At 37.2% G+C, this 18,627-nt stretch overlaps 1 protein-coding gene across 1 annotated transcript in view; it reads left to right on the top strand.

Moving 5' to 3' along the window:
- Positions 1 to 18,627, top strand: part of Ntan1 (N-terminal amidohydrolase 1) — a 123,187-nt gene that overhangs the window by 63,610 nt on the left and 40,950 nt on the right. The window contains exon 8 of the mRNA XM_090386164.1: positions 9,898 to 9,998. Coding sequence (XP_090242290.1) covers positions 9,898 to 9,998 — 101 coding nt within the window. The remainder of the gene's footprint in view (positions 1 to 9,897; positions 9,999 to 18,627) is intronic.

Genomic DNA, 18,627 nt, shown 5'->3' with positions numbered 1-18,627 from the left:
TACTTATAGTCAAATTATTAATGGACAATTCATGTTTATGAATATTCAAGAGATGGTTGAGGTTTATGTGATCTAACAAGTTGTAACTAAACTTAATGTTAATGTATTCTTTAGTGGCATTGTAGTTCTTACTGAGTCTGTATCTGAAGATATCGTTCAGTAGGTGATTCAAATGTATATTAATATGTTTATAGGTAGCATTAGCTTTAGCTAAGGCTCTGAGTTTACTCAGTTTCAGAGTGAAGATAGTGTCGTGTATCAGCTTGACAGGTATTATAGGTAAATCCCATGAGCTTAATACGTCTGCAAATCTACCCAATGTATTGTTAGTATGCATTGCTATTTTGGCATTAGAAGAAGAATTGTTAGCTGTAGCAATTTTATATTTGAAGGCGGGTCTTTTGACCATGTGGAATAAGTTGTAGACACACGTGTCCGTAGGTTTATTGGTGTAGCAGTGCCCGTTAAATAGGCCATTTAATCCATAAGGATAAAGGGTTTTGTACTTCAGTATGTTGGAGTTTTCTAGTTCAAGCCTGGATCTATATTTATGTTCTATATCTAAGATAGTGATGGTGATGTCATTAAAGTTATGCTGCTGGAAATGTATTTCCATGTCTTTTTGGTTAACATTGTTTTTGATGTGCGATCTGTGCGTATTAATTCTGATGTGTAATTTACCCCCAGTTTGTCCTATGCATTTAGCCAAGCAAGTGTTGCATGTGATAAGGTAGACTATGTCTCTAGCATGGCAGAAGGTAGGAGCCTCAGCACAGTTAGTGACGTGTTTGGTATTCATCGAGGGGCAAGTTTGACATCGAGTATTCCTGCAGGTTCTGAACTTTAAGAGATTAATGTTATCTAAGGGAAGTCTGTCCTTAGCCTGTGTGGTAGCTGGTTGCGATCCGAGGTGAATATCAAGGTCTGGTGTCTTATTAATCGTGGTATAATCAGATGCCACTACATTAATATCATGGCGGTTCTCCAGTGGGCCTAAAGCATTAGATGCTGTATGGCTAGTAATGAGACTTATCGGACCACCCAGAGCCCCAGTGGTATCCGCGGTACAGATTATCCTACGCGACCGACGTAGTATTTTATTATTAATTGTGGTGTAAAGACTCATGGTAATTAAATTCAACAATAGTGTAATGCCCTCTCCAGATTAAACGCAATGGACCGGGAGGTTGCTAAGATAATACGCCCCCGGTATGTTCCGACGTAATCTTGATTTACTACTCTTCCTTCACTTATCTATACGCTATCTTTTTCTACATTTCATACCTCAAGAACTATTAGAGTAATTCGAGGGGGATTGAGGTACTATTACCTTTCTATCACCTTATTTCCGTTCTCCTTATTTAGCAACAGCTGACTATCTTTTGTCATCCAATAACATGTTTATATAGTATTATTGGTTCTTTACTATCACCATTATTTGCTTTTTACGTTGATTTCGTTGTCTGGGCTATCGGTCGGGCTAAAGTCATCTAGCTTGTTAACCACCTTAAATTCGTTTACCTCCCTAATTAATTATCTTCTATCCACTACTATATTCTAATTTTAACTTAACTTAGTTGTCACTCTTACAGATATCCTTATGATATCTATTTACCATTCGTCAGGAATAACAGGCAGATGATAACAGAAACTGATAGCTCGCCAGTTGTAGGAGGACACATTATAAGGGTTAGCCCTCGATAAAGTCCTTTGCAATGTGTCTCCCCTATCTTTACTACAATTGGCATGACTTAGTTATTTAGTAATTATTATTATTATTTATATATATATATATATATATATATATGTTTCATTTTTGCTTATAACAATATGTTCCCCTACCAGGTTATTACCATGGACCAGAGTCAGCTATGACAGCTATCACAGCCCTTAGTTACCACCTACTCATTCACACTATGTTCATATATATATATATATACATACGAAACTAAAATTACTGTAACAGAGCGAAAATGGATACAAAAATAGATTTTGACAAGTTTAATAATGGGAATATACATATATTAGATTAGATACATACAAACAAAAAGCTTTCGGTTGTTTTGTCAACCTTCCTCAGTTAAACTGACAGTTAAGAATGGAGCATGAAGCGTGTACTGCCAATCTTGTACGTGAAGTGCATGATTAATTGTTGGATGTTGAAGCCTGTGGCTGTGATGTATGTGGACGTTGCCAGTGTTTGTCAATAGTCATGATTGCTATTTCAATGATAGGGTGGACTTGACATCCACTGTTCCTGTTGACTGAGGTATTGGAGCATTTGATGTTCAACAATTCCAACCAGGCGTGTCTGCGATAGTGGCGGGATTTATCCACAATCGCGACATCGCGATCTGGGTCATTGTCGTGGTGGATTGCCCAAACGTGTTCGGCAATAGCTGAGTGCTCCACATCCGCTAAGCGGATTGCTCTTTTGTGTTTGGAAAGGCGTTTTTCGAGCCGTCTCCTAGTTTCCCTCGATGTAGCAGCTAGTGCAGTCACGGCAAGAGATGCGGCAGACCAATCCGCTTTGTAGTAAGGTGGGGACAGGTGTTTTTACCTTAGAGATGAGGGATCGTAATTTTCTGCTTGGGAGTTGTATGCATTTTATCCCATGTGATTTTAAGACTCTACAAACCTGTTGTGATAGGTTTGGGTAGTATGGGATAAAGGCGCTTGTGGCTGAGTCATTACCTTGGATGTTTCTGTTGGTCGTTATGTGGCCATGTGTCTGTAGGTCACACCTGTCAAGGGTATTGATGGGATAGCCACACCTCGTGAGATCCGCCTTGACTTTAGCAATTTCGGTGCTCCTCTCATTTACAGAGCTAGAGTGTGTCCAGACACGAGTTAGCAAGGTTCGTGCACTGGCAAGAAGATGGCTACGCATGTGTGCTGACCGGAAGTTGGTAAATTGACCAGCACACATTGGTTTACGATGGACAGTTGTCTTCAAGTGCGTGCCCTCATGCAGGACAATGGTGTCTAAGTATGGTATGGTGTTGTCCGACTCTAGCTCGATGGTGAATTTTATGAAAGGCGACAGAGAATTGAGGTGGTCTAAGATTCGGTCACCTGAATTTCTGGGGATAACCAGGAACACATCGTCCACGTAGCGACACCAAAAGGTAATGGGATCTAGTACATTTGTAAATGCACAACTCTCTAATTCCTCCATTGCGATGTTTGCCGTGACCGAACTAACTGGGGAACCCATGGCTGTGCTGTGTACTTGTTGGTAAATGGAGTCGTTGAACATGATTGCACCACCTGTTAAGCACAGTCTGAGGGCAGTGGAGATATCGTCAGCTGTTAGTTTGGTTCTGCTGCCAAGAGTTTGATCTTTATCAAAGAGTTGTTTTGCACATGTGATGGTAAGTTCTACTGGGATGGAGGTGAAAAGTGAAATGACATCAAAGATGCCATGATTCGATCTTGTGAGATAAATATGGTTCTGATCTGTTCTATGAATTCACTACTATTAGAGACAGTGTTGGTGGTCTTGCCTACTAGGGGAGAAAGGAGCCCCGAGACAAACTTAGCTAATTCATAGCTCAGTGAGCCACAACAGGAGACAATCGTTCTTAATGGTGTACCTTCTTTGTGAACTTTCGGTAGTCCGTAGAACTGTGGAATCTGGCAGCCGGAGGCATGGAGGTGATTGCATGCTGATTCTGTTATTTTCTCCTGTTTAAGCCAGCTGTTGACGAGGATTTTCACTTTCAACTCCCATCGTTCCAAAGCTTTGATGGGAGGAACGGTTAAGGGTTGGTAAACAGAAGTGTCTTGCAAAAGCAGCAAGGCTTTTGTCTCGTAATCTGTTCGATTCATTACGACTGTTCGACGTTCTTTATCTGCCAGTAGGATGACAATGGATGAGTCTTGTTTCAGTGTCTTTAGGGCAGAAATTTGTTGGTGGTTGAGATTGGAAGAAGCAGGGCGAGCATGGTGCAAATTTTCTGCAGTTTTTACGAGAATTGTGTTTGCCACATCTTCAGGGAAATGTGTTAAACACGCTTCTATGCCTAAGGCAATATCAGTAATTGGTGGGTTTCTTGGGAGAACAGCAAATTTCATACCCAGAGTCAACAGATCTACTTGTTCTGTAGATAATTGTTTGTCGCTCAAGTTCAATACAAAATCTGTGCAACTTGTGGAAGGGGTATTATGCTGATGACAAAATTGACGGGATTCACCAATTAAAGCATCGAACTTACATTTTTGATGTGTACAATAGCGTTCAGATTCTCTGACAGCTTGGTAGCACAATGTATGGATTATATCGGTGTAAACCTTAAGACACTGAAACAAGACTCATCCATTGTCATCCTACCGGTAGATAAAGAACGTCGAACAGTCGTAATGAATCGAACAGATTACGAGACAAAAGCCTTGCTGCTTTTGCAAGACACTTCTGTTTACCAACCCTTAACCATTCCTCCCATCAAAGTTTTCCCTTCTCTCAGTTTCCCCATTACATTGGGGAAACTGGGAGAAGGCTCGAAACATGCCTTTCCGAACACAAAAGAGCAATCCGCTTAGCGGATGTGGAACACTCAGCTATTGCCTAACACGTTTGGGCAACCCACCACGACATCGACCCATGTCGTGATTGTGGATAAATCCCGCCACTATCGCCAATACGCCTGGTTGAAATCGTTGAACATCAAATGCTCCAATACCTCAGGCAGCAGGAACAGTGGATGTCAAGTCCACCCTATCATTGAAACAGCAATCGTGACTATTGACAAACGCTGGCAACATCTGCATACATCACAGCCACAGGCTTTCAACATCCAACAATTAATCACGCACTTCATGTACATGAGGGCGTGTACACGGTAGTACATGCCCTCATGCTCCATTCCATGTCAGTTTAACTGAGGAAGTTTGACAAAACAACAGAAAGCTTTTTGTTTGTATGTATCTAATCTAATATATATATATATATATATATATATATTCCCATTATTAAACTTGTCAAAATATTTTTTTGTATCTGTTTTCGCTGTGTTACAGTAATTTTAGTTTCATAATGAATCCAGAACGCACAGGCCTCTTTAATCATATATATATATATATATATATATATATATATATATGTACGCTGAGAAAAAGAAGAGACAACTTCACCAGACTTCGTTATTGAAATACCTAAATAAACAATAAAGCTATTTTCTTATCTCTCATGATGTTACCTTTTCATTAATAAAATTTTTGCAATATTTTTTATTTCAAATCCTTTTAATTGGCTATCAAGTGCAAATTATTTATAGATTTATTATAATTAGTTTACAGACTGTTTCTATGGTACGCTTTCAGTTAAAGCCCATTATAATTTTACCTCAGTCAGCACAGTTTCATAACACGGAACAGTTTTGGTACCAGTTATCAGTGCTATGCTTGGTATTGCAGTATATGGAAAATGATAGTATATAACAGAGCTATGGTGCTCAATACTGAGGTAAATTTCTCTTATTCTTCTACAAAAAGGTATATGGAAAATGTACAAGAACTTTTGAAAGAACTATCATTTGTCTGAATTGTGCAAATTAATTTTTAAACTTCAGTTTATTTCCCAGACAAAGTTTTGTGTCAAAATTTCTGCTCTCAGAAATATTACTTTTGTGTGTATTACCGTAAGCTCAACACTGTGTACTATACAGGGTGATTCACTACCAGTGTGACAAACTTGCAGGAGGTGTAGGGGGCACAAAGACGAATCGGGATCACATAGCATTGCAGGGTCCGAAATGCCTTTGTCATGCGGTAGAGGATGTTGAATGGGAGGTCGCGTGAACATAGATCCCGCTGGAAGTCAGCATTTGTGAACCGTTTCTGTTGAAGAAACCAAGTGGCAAAAGTCCTCCGGAGTGGATAATTCGCAGGATCCAATGATTGGACGCGTTTCAGATGATATGAACTCATTTGGTTTGTTGACAGTATCCTCCATACAGTGGATTGGGAAATACCCAATCGCTGGCCTACTTTCAGGAGGTGTAGGGGGCACAAAGATGAATCGGAATACTCCTATTCGGATTGCCTTCTGCAAGACGTAGGACATTCTCCTCATTGTCTGGCGTCCTTGTCGTTCGCTCTCGATTCATGGTACCTCTCATGAAACAACCAGTCCAACGTAACCTTCTGTGCACACGTGTGAAAATCGTATGATGAGGAGCACACCTGTGTGGGAAATGTTCCTGGTACAAGCGCAGAGCGGCGCGCCCTTTACAGTCTGCAGCTCCATATGCGAGGTGCATGTCAGCCAGTTCAATGTTTGAATACTCGTCCATCCTACTGCCTCAGGAACCGGTTCGCAATTGCTGACTTCCAGCGGGATCGCTGTTCATGCGACCTCCCGTTCAACGTCCTCTACCGCATGACGAAGGCATTTCAGACCCTGCAATGCTATGTGATTCCGATTCGTCTTTGTGCCCCCTACACCTCCTGCAAGTTTGTCGCACTGGTAGTGAATCACCCTGTATATGCTGATTACTTTACACCGATGAGCCAAAACATTATGACTAACTATCTAATATGATGTTGTCCTCCACATGCAGCCAAAATAGCTTGTACCCAGCGAGGCATGGATGCTACAAGATTTCTAAATGTGCCCTGTGGTATCTGGTACCAACACGTAACCAGCAGATCCTTTTAACTCCTGTAAGGTCCGTGGTTGAGACGCCGCAGATCTGAGTTGCTGTTCCAACACAAACCACACATGTTCAATGGGATTTATGTTTAAGAAATTTGGAGGCCAGGTCAATACCAGGGCAATATCTTCCTCATGTTCCGTGAACCAGTCTCGAACAATCCGGGTGATGTGGCATGGCGCATTATCCTGCTGAAAGACTGCACCACCAGAGGGAAGGACTGTTGCCACGACAGGGTGTACCTGGTCAGCAATGATGTTTAGGTAGGTGGTAGACTTCAGAGTGTCCGGCATATGGATGGTTGTACCAGGGTATCCCAGCAGAACATCGACCAAAGCATGACACTACCTCCACCAGCTTGTTTTCGTCCCATGGTGCATCCAGGTGCCATCACTTCCCCAGGTAAATGACGCATACATACCCGGCCATCCACATGGTGCAACAGGAAACATGATTCATCAGACCAGATGACCTTCCAATCACTCAAGGTCCTTTAGGCCTGCGTAGTCAAGTGGACAGGAGCAGCAGTGTGTAGCACACGCTTCTTGATTAGACCAGGGTTCAAGCCCTTGCCCACCAAATATGGAGGATGCGGAAAGGTCAGGGAATGACTACCGCATATCCCCGGAGCAATATGGCCTTAATTGCTAATTCTCCTAAAAACCAAAATAACAAACAAACTAATTCAAGGTCCAGTTTTGATGCTTGCTTGCCCATTGTAGGTGCTGTCGGCGGTGAACTGTGGTTAGCATGGGCACTAGGAGTGGCTGTGCGGCCCCATTTCCAGCAAGGTTCGATGTACTGTATGTTGTGACACATTACTCCCATCAACTGCATTCCAATTGCCAGCTAGTTGCACCACAGCCTCCCTTCTGTTGTTATGTATCATCCCGGAGAGCCTTCGCTCACCTCAAGCATCAATGAGTCGTGGTCGTCCAACACCTCGCTGGTGGTTCATGGGTTTTCCCTCCTTGGACCACTTTTGGTAGGTACTAACCACTGCTGACTGTGAGCATCCCACCAGCCGTGCTGTTTCAGATATGCTCTGACCCAGTCGTCTGGCCATTACAATTTGGCCTTTGTCAAACTCGCTTAAGTCTGCTGCCTTTCCTGTCTGAAGAACAAGAGTAACACTGATTAACGGAGCTCAGTATCAGGTGTTTTTTTTTTACCATGTCCTGATCCGCGCACGAGCCATAGTAGTTCACCTGCAGTTGCTTCGATTTGCATAACGACTTGCTGGCCCTAATGTTTTGGCTCATCGATGTATATCAATGCTTATAACAAAATGTTGAAAACACAACTTAAAAGTCTATTTTATGCACGGCGGTCAGAATGACTGGCCATTGGTGGTTTCAGGTATTTTTGCTAGCTGACGGTTCTAGTGTTAAAAATTGTATTGCACACCTGAACCGTTGAATCTGCTTTTCCATTTAAAAATCTGAGTTCCCCCTAGGACAGCTGTTTTGAAACTAGTGACTTCTCATCAGCTGGAAGATTGTCTCTGTTGACAAAACTTGAATAACTTTTGTCTAAATGAACAGTTAAACAGTGTATGAAAATAAAGCTTCTATTTAAATAGCCCAGGACTTGGCAGCATTTGTCCTGTGCAGTAGGAAGTTGGTAATTGAAGCAACAGTTGATAATTGAACAAAATGATGCAAAATGTTGGCAAATGATGCTTTCTTTCATCATTTGCCAAAATTACTGCTACTAATACTAAAAAGCCTAGTCTTTAATAGGAACAGAATGATCCCCATCATCCCCATCATCAAAAATTGAACAGTAAAGAGTATGAATTTATTTTATTTCAATTTCTGCATTGAAATCATCTGTAATCCTTATAAAGAAAATTCCTAACTATAAGGGTTATAGAGGATACTACTGTAAGAATCCATAACTATAACTATATGTGATTGTGGAACAGTCAGCGAAATTTAATAGTTTAGAATGTGTAGGAAAAGAACCTCTGTAGAATTTGTTTCGTCTTGTATAATTTTTTAAATATATATATGTATCTAAAAATATTTCTTGACTACTCTTTGATGATACTCTTGACTAAGAGTGTGAAAGAATTGGTTTATGCATGGTTACTGCACTTATATCATTTCTGCTACCCAGGTAGTATGATGTACGTGCAGTAACCATGCATAACCAACTCTTTCATATATATGTAGATTTTAGGCACATAATACACATATGAGCTAATTTCAGTAATTGATAATCATAAATGTTGCAATAAGTAATGGTACAAAGAAGTCTGACATAGTAGTATATTACAATGAAACAAAGTATGGGTTTGATTTTTAGACCAAATGGCTAAAAAATATTCAATAAAAGCAGGGTCACATAGATGGCCAGTTCACATTTTCTGTAATGTATTAGTTCCTGCAGTTATCAATGCTTGGATTATTTATAAAGAAGCAATGGGAAAAGTTATGAAGAGAAGAGATTTTTATATTGAATCTTGCTGAAGAACTCAAAAAAGAATATATAGATTCACAGAAAGCATTTTTGCTCAAGTAATTGCCTTTACTTGAGCAAAAATGGTTCTTAAAATTATTGTATAATAGATTGTGCCAATCAAGTTTCATAAATTTTTGGAATATTAAAAATATTAAGGAATTTGAATGTTTTTAATATAAATAATAAAAAATTTAAATGTTCCACTGAAACTTTGTCATTGTAGATCTGTGTCTATAGCAGAACTTATATATTAAACTATTATCTAATATCTATTAAACACATGTTAATTACAACAACAATCAATGTGGTATTAATAAACATATAATGAATGTATTGATTTTGCCATTATAGACTGATTTTTAAGTGGATAAGAACAGGATTTTCTAACCATACCTTAAATTGACTTAAGCATTATACCTTTAGATTGTCGATAATACTTGATAGGGAAATCATAATAAAAAAAAATTTAAACAATTTAAAGTTATCTTAATTTGATTAAAATAGATAAGTGAGTTAGTATGATATGTTAATTTTACAGTAAAATTGCATGAAAATTTAATATTTCAGCAGTTGATAGTTAATTGGAATTTTTTTAAAAGGACCCCTCTTCAGGAACTCAAGCCTATTTGACTCAGCTATGAGGGATGTTTCCTCATAACTGAAGTCTAACCATGTTTGCTGTATTTCAGATCTTCAAGTTAAAATATATGAAATAGAAATATAAGTTCCAGTTGTGACTTATACTAATATATATATATCTATTATGATTGGTTTTTAGGTATTAATATCAAGAGTGGAGAAATATTTCCAGCAACATTCCCTGATAAAGGTCCTGACTTACCGCTACGATCAGCCAGACTTTTTACAGGGTGTTATGAGGTAAATTAATTGTTGTTAATGACATTTGTGTAGGCCTAAACCAATTAAAAATTGGTTTAATTATAGTAGGGTTTATTTGTAAAGATACTTTGAGAAACAGGATTAAGAGGATTGTTAACTTTGAGTTAGCAAATTTAATGACATCCTTTCCCCCAGCTCAGTTATTCATAACATTCTGTATTTGTATGCAGCCAGAAACACAAGCTTTGTTTTTAAAAAGAAAATAAGCACTAAATACATGAACATAATGCAACTCAGTCGAAAGAGTAATTTATCCATTTGGTTTCTCTAAGTGCAAAAGCTCGGTTTCCATTTGCTTCCTGTTGTTTGAATTGAGTTTTTACTTATTTACTATTATAAACTTCACAAAAGAACCTGAATCAAATTTTCTACTTAAATGTCATTATTAAACAATTAAAATCCATCATAGCCTAATGATTTAAAAAAGATGGTTAGTTGTCAATAATTTTTATAGTAATAAAATGCTTAAAAATAGTTTTATTTATATTGTTAGCTTTCCATGTAAAAGTGAAATAAATATAGTATTAATAGCAATCTGTCTAAAAGTGGCAAATCTGGAGGAGGATTGAAGGACACATTTGAAAGGTTAAGGTTAACCTGGCACTGGTTATGTTCCAAATCATTACAAAGTGGTTGTACAGCACCTGACAAGTGCCCAGCTTTTTTTCAGGAAAAAGGTTTTTGCTAATGGTCTGCAATAAGTATTCAGTGTAATTTACTGTTTTTTAATGAAATATATGAAAATATATAAATATCGTTTTTTATTAATTTATTAATAATTTTTTTATAAATTTAAGGAATATTAATAAAATACTTTTTATTAATTTTATTAATACTTCTGAAAAAAATAAAAAAACATTATAGACATAAAATAAGACCTAAAAAAGAAAGTATTAGTCACTTTTATTTTACAATTTAAAAAACCATTAAGCATACAAAAATTCAAATCATTTTATTTTAATCACTTTTTTCCACAATTGTTAACAGATAAACAGTTTGAGAGGCAAGTTCCAAAATTGAGGAAAAATTAAAAGGAATGTTCTATTCCTTTTAATGTCAAAAATTCAAGTTTTACATGTGCATATGTGTTAATAAATCTAGTCAAATAAGTAAAGAGAATTAATAATAATTGAGACAATAAACCATTGTATATAATAGTTAAATTTAGAACAAAGAGCATCCTAAGTAACTGTTGGTGAGGAATGTATTTGCTTGCGTTATTCTGAAACTGCATGGAGCAGTATAAGGTGGAAAGCAAAAATAGTAACAAAAATGGTCTCACTGGACCTAACAGGTTCATCCCACATATAATTCTGGGTAAACGGTAAATATCCATTTTTAAAATTGCTCATTTAAAACTCTGTATTTATGAAGGTACCAAGCCATTAACCTTGAATCAATAACATGCACTCAATTTTTTGGAGCAGTACTTAACAAGTCTAGCATGATCAGTGAGGAGATTTGTAGTGGGCAGGTTTGCACTTTTTCAGGAATATCTGAGTAGATTAAATAAAGACTGTAGGGAATTTGGCATGAAAATTAGCTGTGCAATACAACAGTTATGAGGGTTGAAAGAAACAAGGAAAATGTAGTGTGTAGGCTATAAATAAGCAAAAATTAGAACCACTTAGTGATTTTGTAGTATCTAGGAACAGTTTTTAATGAAGATGGATGATTATACATCTAAATAAACAATAGAATAAGTAAAGCAGTAAGTGTAGGAAGGCAGTTTTATTTGTTTTGCTATTATTATTATTTCTTTTGATTCAAACAGATTTATTTGGAACAAAAGAAATATTAGCTCTATATAATACATTTCTTAAACATTTTAACTTGTTCTATTTTAACCTTGGAGCTACAGAGGTAGACAAATAAAGGGGCTAATCAAAAATTATAATCTTCTGAAAAATTAGTTTTCAGAAAAATAAATGGAACTAATTTATGGAGGCATTGGAAAGATAATATTACAAATGAAGAAATAAGTTAAAAGTTGTGAGGTAACAAATATCCAAAAGTAAGTGGGAAAACCTAAGGTGTTATGCATGTAGAAAGAATGGGTGAAGGGATATTAACTAAATAGGTATTTGAAGAAGAAATGAATGGTAATATTGCCTAGAGGCAGACTGGGTGGAAAGTATATCAGTGGTGTCGAGAAAGCAGGCTTACTCTGCTAAAGAATTAACGGGAAATAGGCTAGCATGGAAGAAAACAGTGACTGGAAGACTGATAGTCCAGGACTGATTTGTATTACCATAGTGATCTGTACTCTCACTGGTTGTAAAAGAATTGGATGATGATATATAAGAGCAATTGTAATAATGTATCACTCTGCATCATGTAAAGAAAATAACTGAGTTTTAATCATGATAACAGATTGTTTTACAATATATGTTTGAATATTTCCTATGTTATGAGTTAAAAAGCATATGTATAAAGAACTAACAGAGGTTAAGGCACAGTCCATTTTGCACACTTAACCTTTGTAAATTGTAAGATTGTGCACGTAGATCAAGTAACATGATCGGAGACAGTAAGAATGATTTATTGGAGAGTGTATGGTAGGATGGGAGTAAGCCAATCGCATGTGGAGAGGTAACAAGGATTCTGAATGCCTAACCAAAACATAACAGCCTTGTTGGGGAGACAGTTCCAGGACACAGGAAGTTTATTCATAGAGCTGTATGGGGGAGATTTGAAAGGTTTGCAGCCTGAGTATGAAAGGGTAGTGTACAGTGTTAACAATTTCTGTACTTAGCATATAACACTTTAAAACTTCAAATAGTAAACCACCAAGTTTCATGCAGTTTCAATATTGCCTTTTTTTTTTTTTTTTTTCAATTACAAATTCTGAAGTCAAGAAAGTTGTGTGAGAAAAGGACATAATCAGTCACTGTGCAGTCAACTAATATTTGGGAAAAAAGGGGCCTAATGCCAAAGGCAATTCACTAGAATATGGTTACACATTGGGGGAAGATGCCCCTTTGTATATCACTGGTTAAGAAGTGGGCAGTAGAATTTAAAGATAATAATAAAGAATATAATTTAAACTCCAGAAGTTGTTGATTATGCATGATCTGGTGATGAGTGATCAAAGAGCAACAGTTTGGTTCATTGCCAGAATCTTGTGTACCACATAATAACAATAACAGAGGTTCTTGCAGTGAAAAGGATGTCATCGTGATGGTTTCCAAAGTTGTTGATAGCAGATTCAAATGACAAGATCAAGTGACCATTTGCTTTATCTTCAAGCAGATTCAGCAAATTTTCTTGCAAGGTTTGTGACCATGGATGAGACACGGGTCGAACACTTTCAGCCAGAGACAAAGAAGCAGTCGAAACAGTGGGAACACATCTCTTACTCTATTCTGAAAAAAGCCAAGTTGATTCCTTCTGCCTGACAAGGTGATGGCATTGGTTTTTTGAGATGCTAGTGGATTACCTTCAGAAAGGTTAGTGATAGGGGTATGTTACGGAGACTGTGTGAAAACATTTACACGAAAGGAAAATTCTGAGGGGGGAAACTCAGCAAAGGACAATATACCTGCTGACAAGTTTGTCATTGCCAAGGTTGCACTACATGAGTTCAGCTTTGAAATCTTGGACCATCTCTCATATTCACCACACCTACCATTATCGGACTTTCACCTATTTTCTAATTTGAAAAAATACCTGGCTGAAATCCATTTTCCCACTGATTGACATCATTATTACATTGGATGCATTCCTGTAGGCCCAAATGAAACTTTCTTTGCAGAAGAAAGTTTTTACTTGAAATCAGTGTATTGCAGTATCAGTGGCAAAAGTGTATTAACTTCCAAGGGGACTGTGTTACCAGACTCCTCAGATGAATACTTCATACTCAGACCACAAACTTTTTAAGTGTCCTCATATTAGGGTCTTTTTTTTTTATCAGACAATCATAGCGAGATAACTGATATCAAGACTACTAATCAGGATTTCCAAGAGGTACAAACAAATGGTTATTAGCATTAGCATTAGTTGAGGCATATGACACAAGAAAGCAAGCTTATACAGCATCAGCCAAAAAAAAAAAAAAAAAAACCCTTCCCATTTCACCCATCCAGTCTCTCTAAATGTTTGTCTAGTTCAGCCTTAAATTTATTTAAGCTATCAACTTCCACAACAACAGATGGAAGTCTGTTTCAGCAATCAGCTACCCGCTGGCTAAAGGCAGACTTCCGCACATCTATTCTACAACTGTTTTTCCTCAATTTGAATCTATGCCCCTCAGGTTCTTAATCTGAACAAGCGGAAGTATCCAATCAGCATTGAGCCTGCTCAAACCACTCAAGACCTTATACACCTCAATCAGATCACCTCACAGCTGCCTAGTCTCCAAATTCTGCAACTTGCAGAACGTAAGCCCTTTCTTCGTAAGTGCACCCCTTTGTTCCTCTCACCAATCTTGTTACCCTTCTCTGTACTCATTCTAGCAACTCTACATCCTTCCTAAAATGAGGCCTCCAGACTTGTATACAGTACTCAAGGTGTGGCCTGACTATTGCCTTATACAAAGGGATAATCATTTCCTTGTCTCAGCTAGCAAAATTTCTATATATCATTGACAAAACTCCATGACCTGTTCTGGCAGCCCATCTGCACTGCTCAGAGAACTTCATATCTAACCGAACAATCATCCCCAGGCAGTGGTGAGCTATAGTGGGTTCGTGAGAGCCCATTATTATTTTTTTTGAAAATTTGCGAGCCCATTGTTGAGACTAATTTTATTTTACAGATGAAATCCTGAATGCAATTATTGAGTATCCAGAGCCGAAACTATGGTGGGGCGAGCGGGGCCCCATTCCCAGCATTTTAATTGCCCATTCGATCAGTTATGTATTTTAAAATTGCTTAATTTTTGATTTAATTAGAGTTGGACCTCTGTTTAACCAACTTCTTTATACTGAATTTTTTTAAATTCCTCTTGGTAATTACATTTAAAATACAGTAGTTTCTGTAGAACGAAAATAATTTCCATATAACAAACAGATTAGGAGAGACAACTTTGTATGCATTGTTCTCACCTCTGGCCTTTAGGTAATTAGAAAGCACGAATTAAGGGTGAAAGGGATTACTGTTCCACAACGTGTCCGTAAAACTTATGCAGCCACATTCCAAGAAGTCGCGCTAGTCAATATGCTTTCCATAGCCAGTCAGAAGATTCCCGACATGGATAATAGCCTCTGGTCAATGTGTGTTGTGGTTCCCCTTTACTCCAACAAACGGGTGTATGTTTTTTGGAGAAGTGAGTGATCCATGCCTTCCAGTAAATTTCTACTGTCTATGTTTACATGGTCACGGTAGCTGAATATCTGAGTGATTCTGATATTTTGCACAGTATTCAAAGAACTAGTGACAGTAGCAATGTAGGGGGTGAATTGAGGCAACTAAGATATTATATAAACTTTACGAAGATGAAATGTTGGCAGATTTTGAAATTTTATTGAGGCTTTCACTATGTAGAAAATTTTCTAAAATATAATGGCATACAGGCAATAATTTTAAAAAAATAATAAAAATGTATCCATTATATCACCAATCTCCAAAAAACCAGCGCGAATTAAAGATGATTGCTAAAGAACTTAACGTGGAAACTACAAAGGTCGGTCTTGTGTTTTGGTTACAAAGAGTAGCTTGCAGATGGTAATTGCGAGTTAAGGGGATTATCCTGCATTGTGCAAACATTTTGAATCAGAAGTTAAATATTCGGGATTGTTAAAGTGACTTTTAAATCTGGAATTTCTTAACCATTTAGCTCTAATGATCGACATCCTGTAGGAGCTCTCTTTCATTTCAGAAGCTTTACAGATTCACTATGGTAAAAGCAGATAAATTAATTATTTGAACTATCAATGCTATTGCTAATTTGAAAAATTCTGAAGGAAAATATGAAGCTAAAATTGAGAGCATGTTGAAGTGGAAAGAATTTGAAGGAATCAAAATCGAAAGTAAGAACAGTAAAATTACCTTGTGACAAGTTATTAATGCAACAGGGTGATTTTAAATTAAATAAAGAAAATAATCATACCATTGAAAAAAATTTTAAACATATTCTACCAGAAATCGTGGAATTTAAAAGAACTTTTGTCTCGGTGGCAAGACTGAAAACCTAATAAGAAATTTGTTTTCTGATAAAGTATGAAATAAAAATTAATGATTTTAGAGATTTTGTCGAAGACAGTTTATCTTTAAAGTCGAGTGAAATTCCCTTTACAATTAAGAAAGCCAGAAATATCTTTGAAACCATTGCGATTAGCAGTGCTGAAGCTCAGCGAGCTTTCAGCATAATGAATAATATCATGTGAATAAATGAATGAACAATGTTGAAAATTAAAGACGTTGCAGATTATGATGACCATACAGCTAAATGGAAAACCATTGCTTAAATTTGATCTGGATCGTTATGTCAATATTAATAAAGAAGTAAATTTCATATGGCAATTTTTAGAAGAAAATTTTCTTGAATATTTGTGCAATATTTTTTTTTTTCATGTAATCTGTGATTTTTGTGTACCTTTTCTAGAACAGTTTGTTTTATATGTAATATTTGTTTTTATATTCTAGAATATTTTGTGATAATTCGTTATTTGTAATATGGGAAATATTTTTGTTATGTTTTATTTGCAATATTAAAATTTTATCATGAAAAAAAAAAAAAGTATCCATTTCCCTAGTTGTATAAAAAAGAATAAAAAGTCGCACGTCTGCTGAGCATGCACGGTAGATGGTTTTATGTGAAACATCCTTCGCATCACTATATGACATCACATGGTTGTGATGTCAATACTATTCAAAAATTCCAAAAAGTTAGAACTCAAGATATCATACTGGTCACGAAAAATGCATCACGTGCTCTAATCTAATCATACTACTAGTGAGTGTCCCACACAGACCACAGACTAGTGGTCTGAGCGTGGGAAGCACCTCTGGCAGACGCTGCGGGTGACGTAACTTCCGTGACCGACCAGATTTACTTGGTAGGTACCCCCCCCCCAAAGGATGTTTCACATCAAAAAGTCGGCAAAAAGTGCGAGCCCATTGTTAAAATATTCACAGCTCACCACTTGCCCCAGGTCCTTTTCATTATCTACCACCTTGAGTTTAGTACCATTGTTGATACGTTACTCTGGAGTTACTGCTACCCCTATGCAGTACTTTACATTTGTCAATGTTAAACTCCAGTTGCCACTTCTCAGTCCATCTTCCTAACTTTACAATAAAGTTAGTAGCATACTGTTTTTACTGTCATTAACAACCCTGCCTACCTTTGTATCATCTGCAAACGTAGACATTAAGCCTGATATACCTTCATTGATAAATACACAAAACAATGGGCCCAGCACTGAACCCTAGGGGACTTCGCTAACAACATTAGCCCATATAGAGTGGTCCATTTATTACCACTCTCTGCCTTCTCCCCCTCAACCATCCCTTTATTCATTGCAGTAATTTGCCCTTAATGCCATACCACTCCAATTTGTACAGCAGTTTTCCACATGCAACAGTATCAAAAGATTTCCTGAAATCCAAGTATATGAGATCAAAATTATTTTTTGCATCCAGTTCCTTTGTGACCACATTGTAGTATCCAGTCAAATTGGTCAGACAAGATTTCCCCTTAACAAACTCCTGCTGTGTCTGGATTATTACTGCTGTCTTGTCTAGGTGATCCTGTATCACCTCTTATACCAGTGACTCCATTATTTTCCCTGGAACAGAAGTTAAACTAACAAGTCTATAATTATTTCAAGTTTTTACTTGAAATCAGTGTATTGCAGTATCAGTGGAAAAAGTGTATTAACTTCCAAGGGGACTGTGTTGAAAAGTAACACATTACCAGACTCCTCAGATGAAATACTTCATACTCAGGCAAACTTTTTAAATGCCCTCATATTAGGGTCTTTTTTTTTATCAGACAATCATAGCGAGATAACTGATATCAAGACTAGTGCTCAGGATTTCCAAGAGGTGAAAACTAATGGTTATAATGATATTTGCACCAACATCGAGTCATGACGATGAAGGGGTTGAAGAAACACACCGAAAGCGAGAGACTTCTAGATGAACAGAACACTCACTATACCACCATTATGGGGGGGAGACTTCAACGTTAAAGTTGGAAAGAGACAAAAACAGCACAGAAATGGAAACTGTAGGAAATTGATGAAAGAGGTGAAAGACTTGTGGAAGAAAAATCTCAGGGAATGTCAGTGATGAACACTTTTTTTCAAGAAAAGGGTGAACAGAAAGTGGTCATAGAAGAACTCAAATGGATTAACAACTAATGAAATTGACTTCATCCTCACTAACAGAAGATATATTTTAAATTAAATGTTGGAAGTGATCACAGAATGGTAAGATGCACACTTGATATAGATGTAAGAAAAGAAAGGGAAAAAACTAACTTGAGTAAATAATATGAAGGTTTTTGAGATAACAGAAGAGGAGAAAAAGCAGTATGTACTGGAACTTAAGAACAAGTTTGAGCTACTGCAGACCTTTCAGAACCAAGATATCAATGAGGAATACAACTTTCTGTTGCCTTCTTGATTAGACTGAGGTTCGAGCCCGTGACCACCAAATACGG

Source organism: Mastigoproctus giganteus, chromosome 12 (assembly GCF_048544385.1).
Source record: "Mastigoproctus giganteus isolate SK-2022 chromosome 12, ASM4854438v1, whole genome shotgun sequence".
Lineage (NCBI taxonomy): Eukaryota > Metazoa > Arthropoda > Arachnida > Uropygi > Thelyphonidae > Mastigoproctus > Mastigoproctus giganteus.
This window is presented reverse-complemented; position numbering and strand designations above follow the sequence as displayed.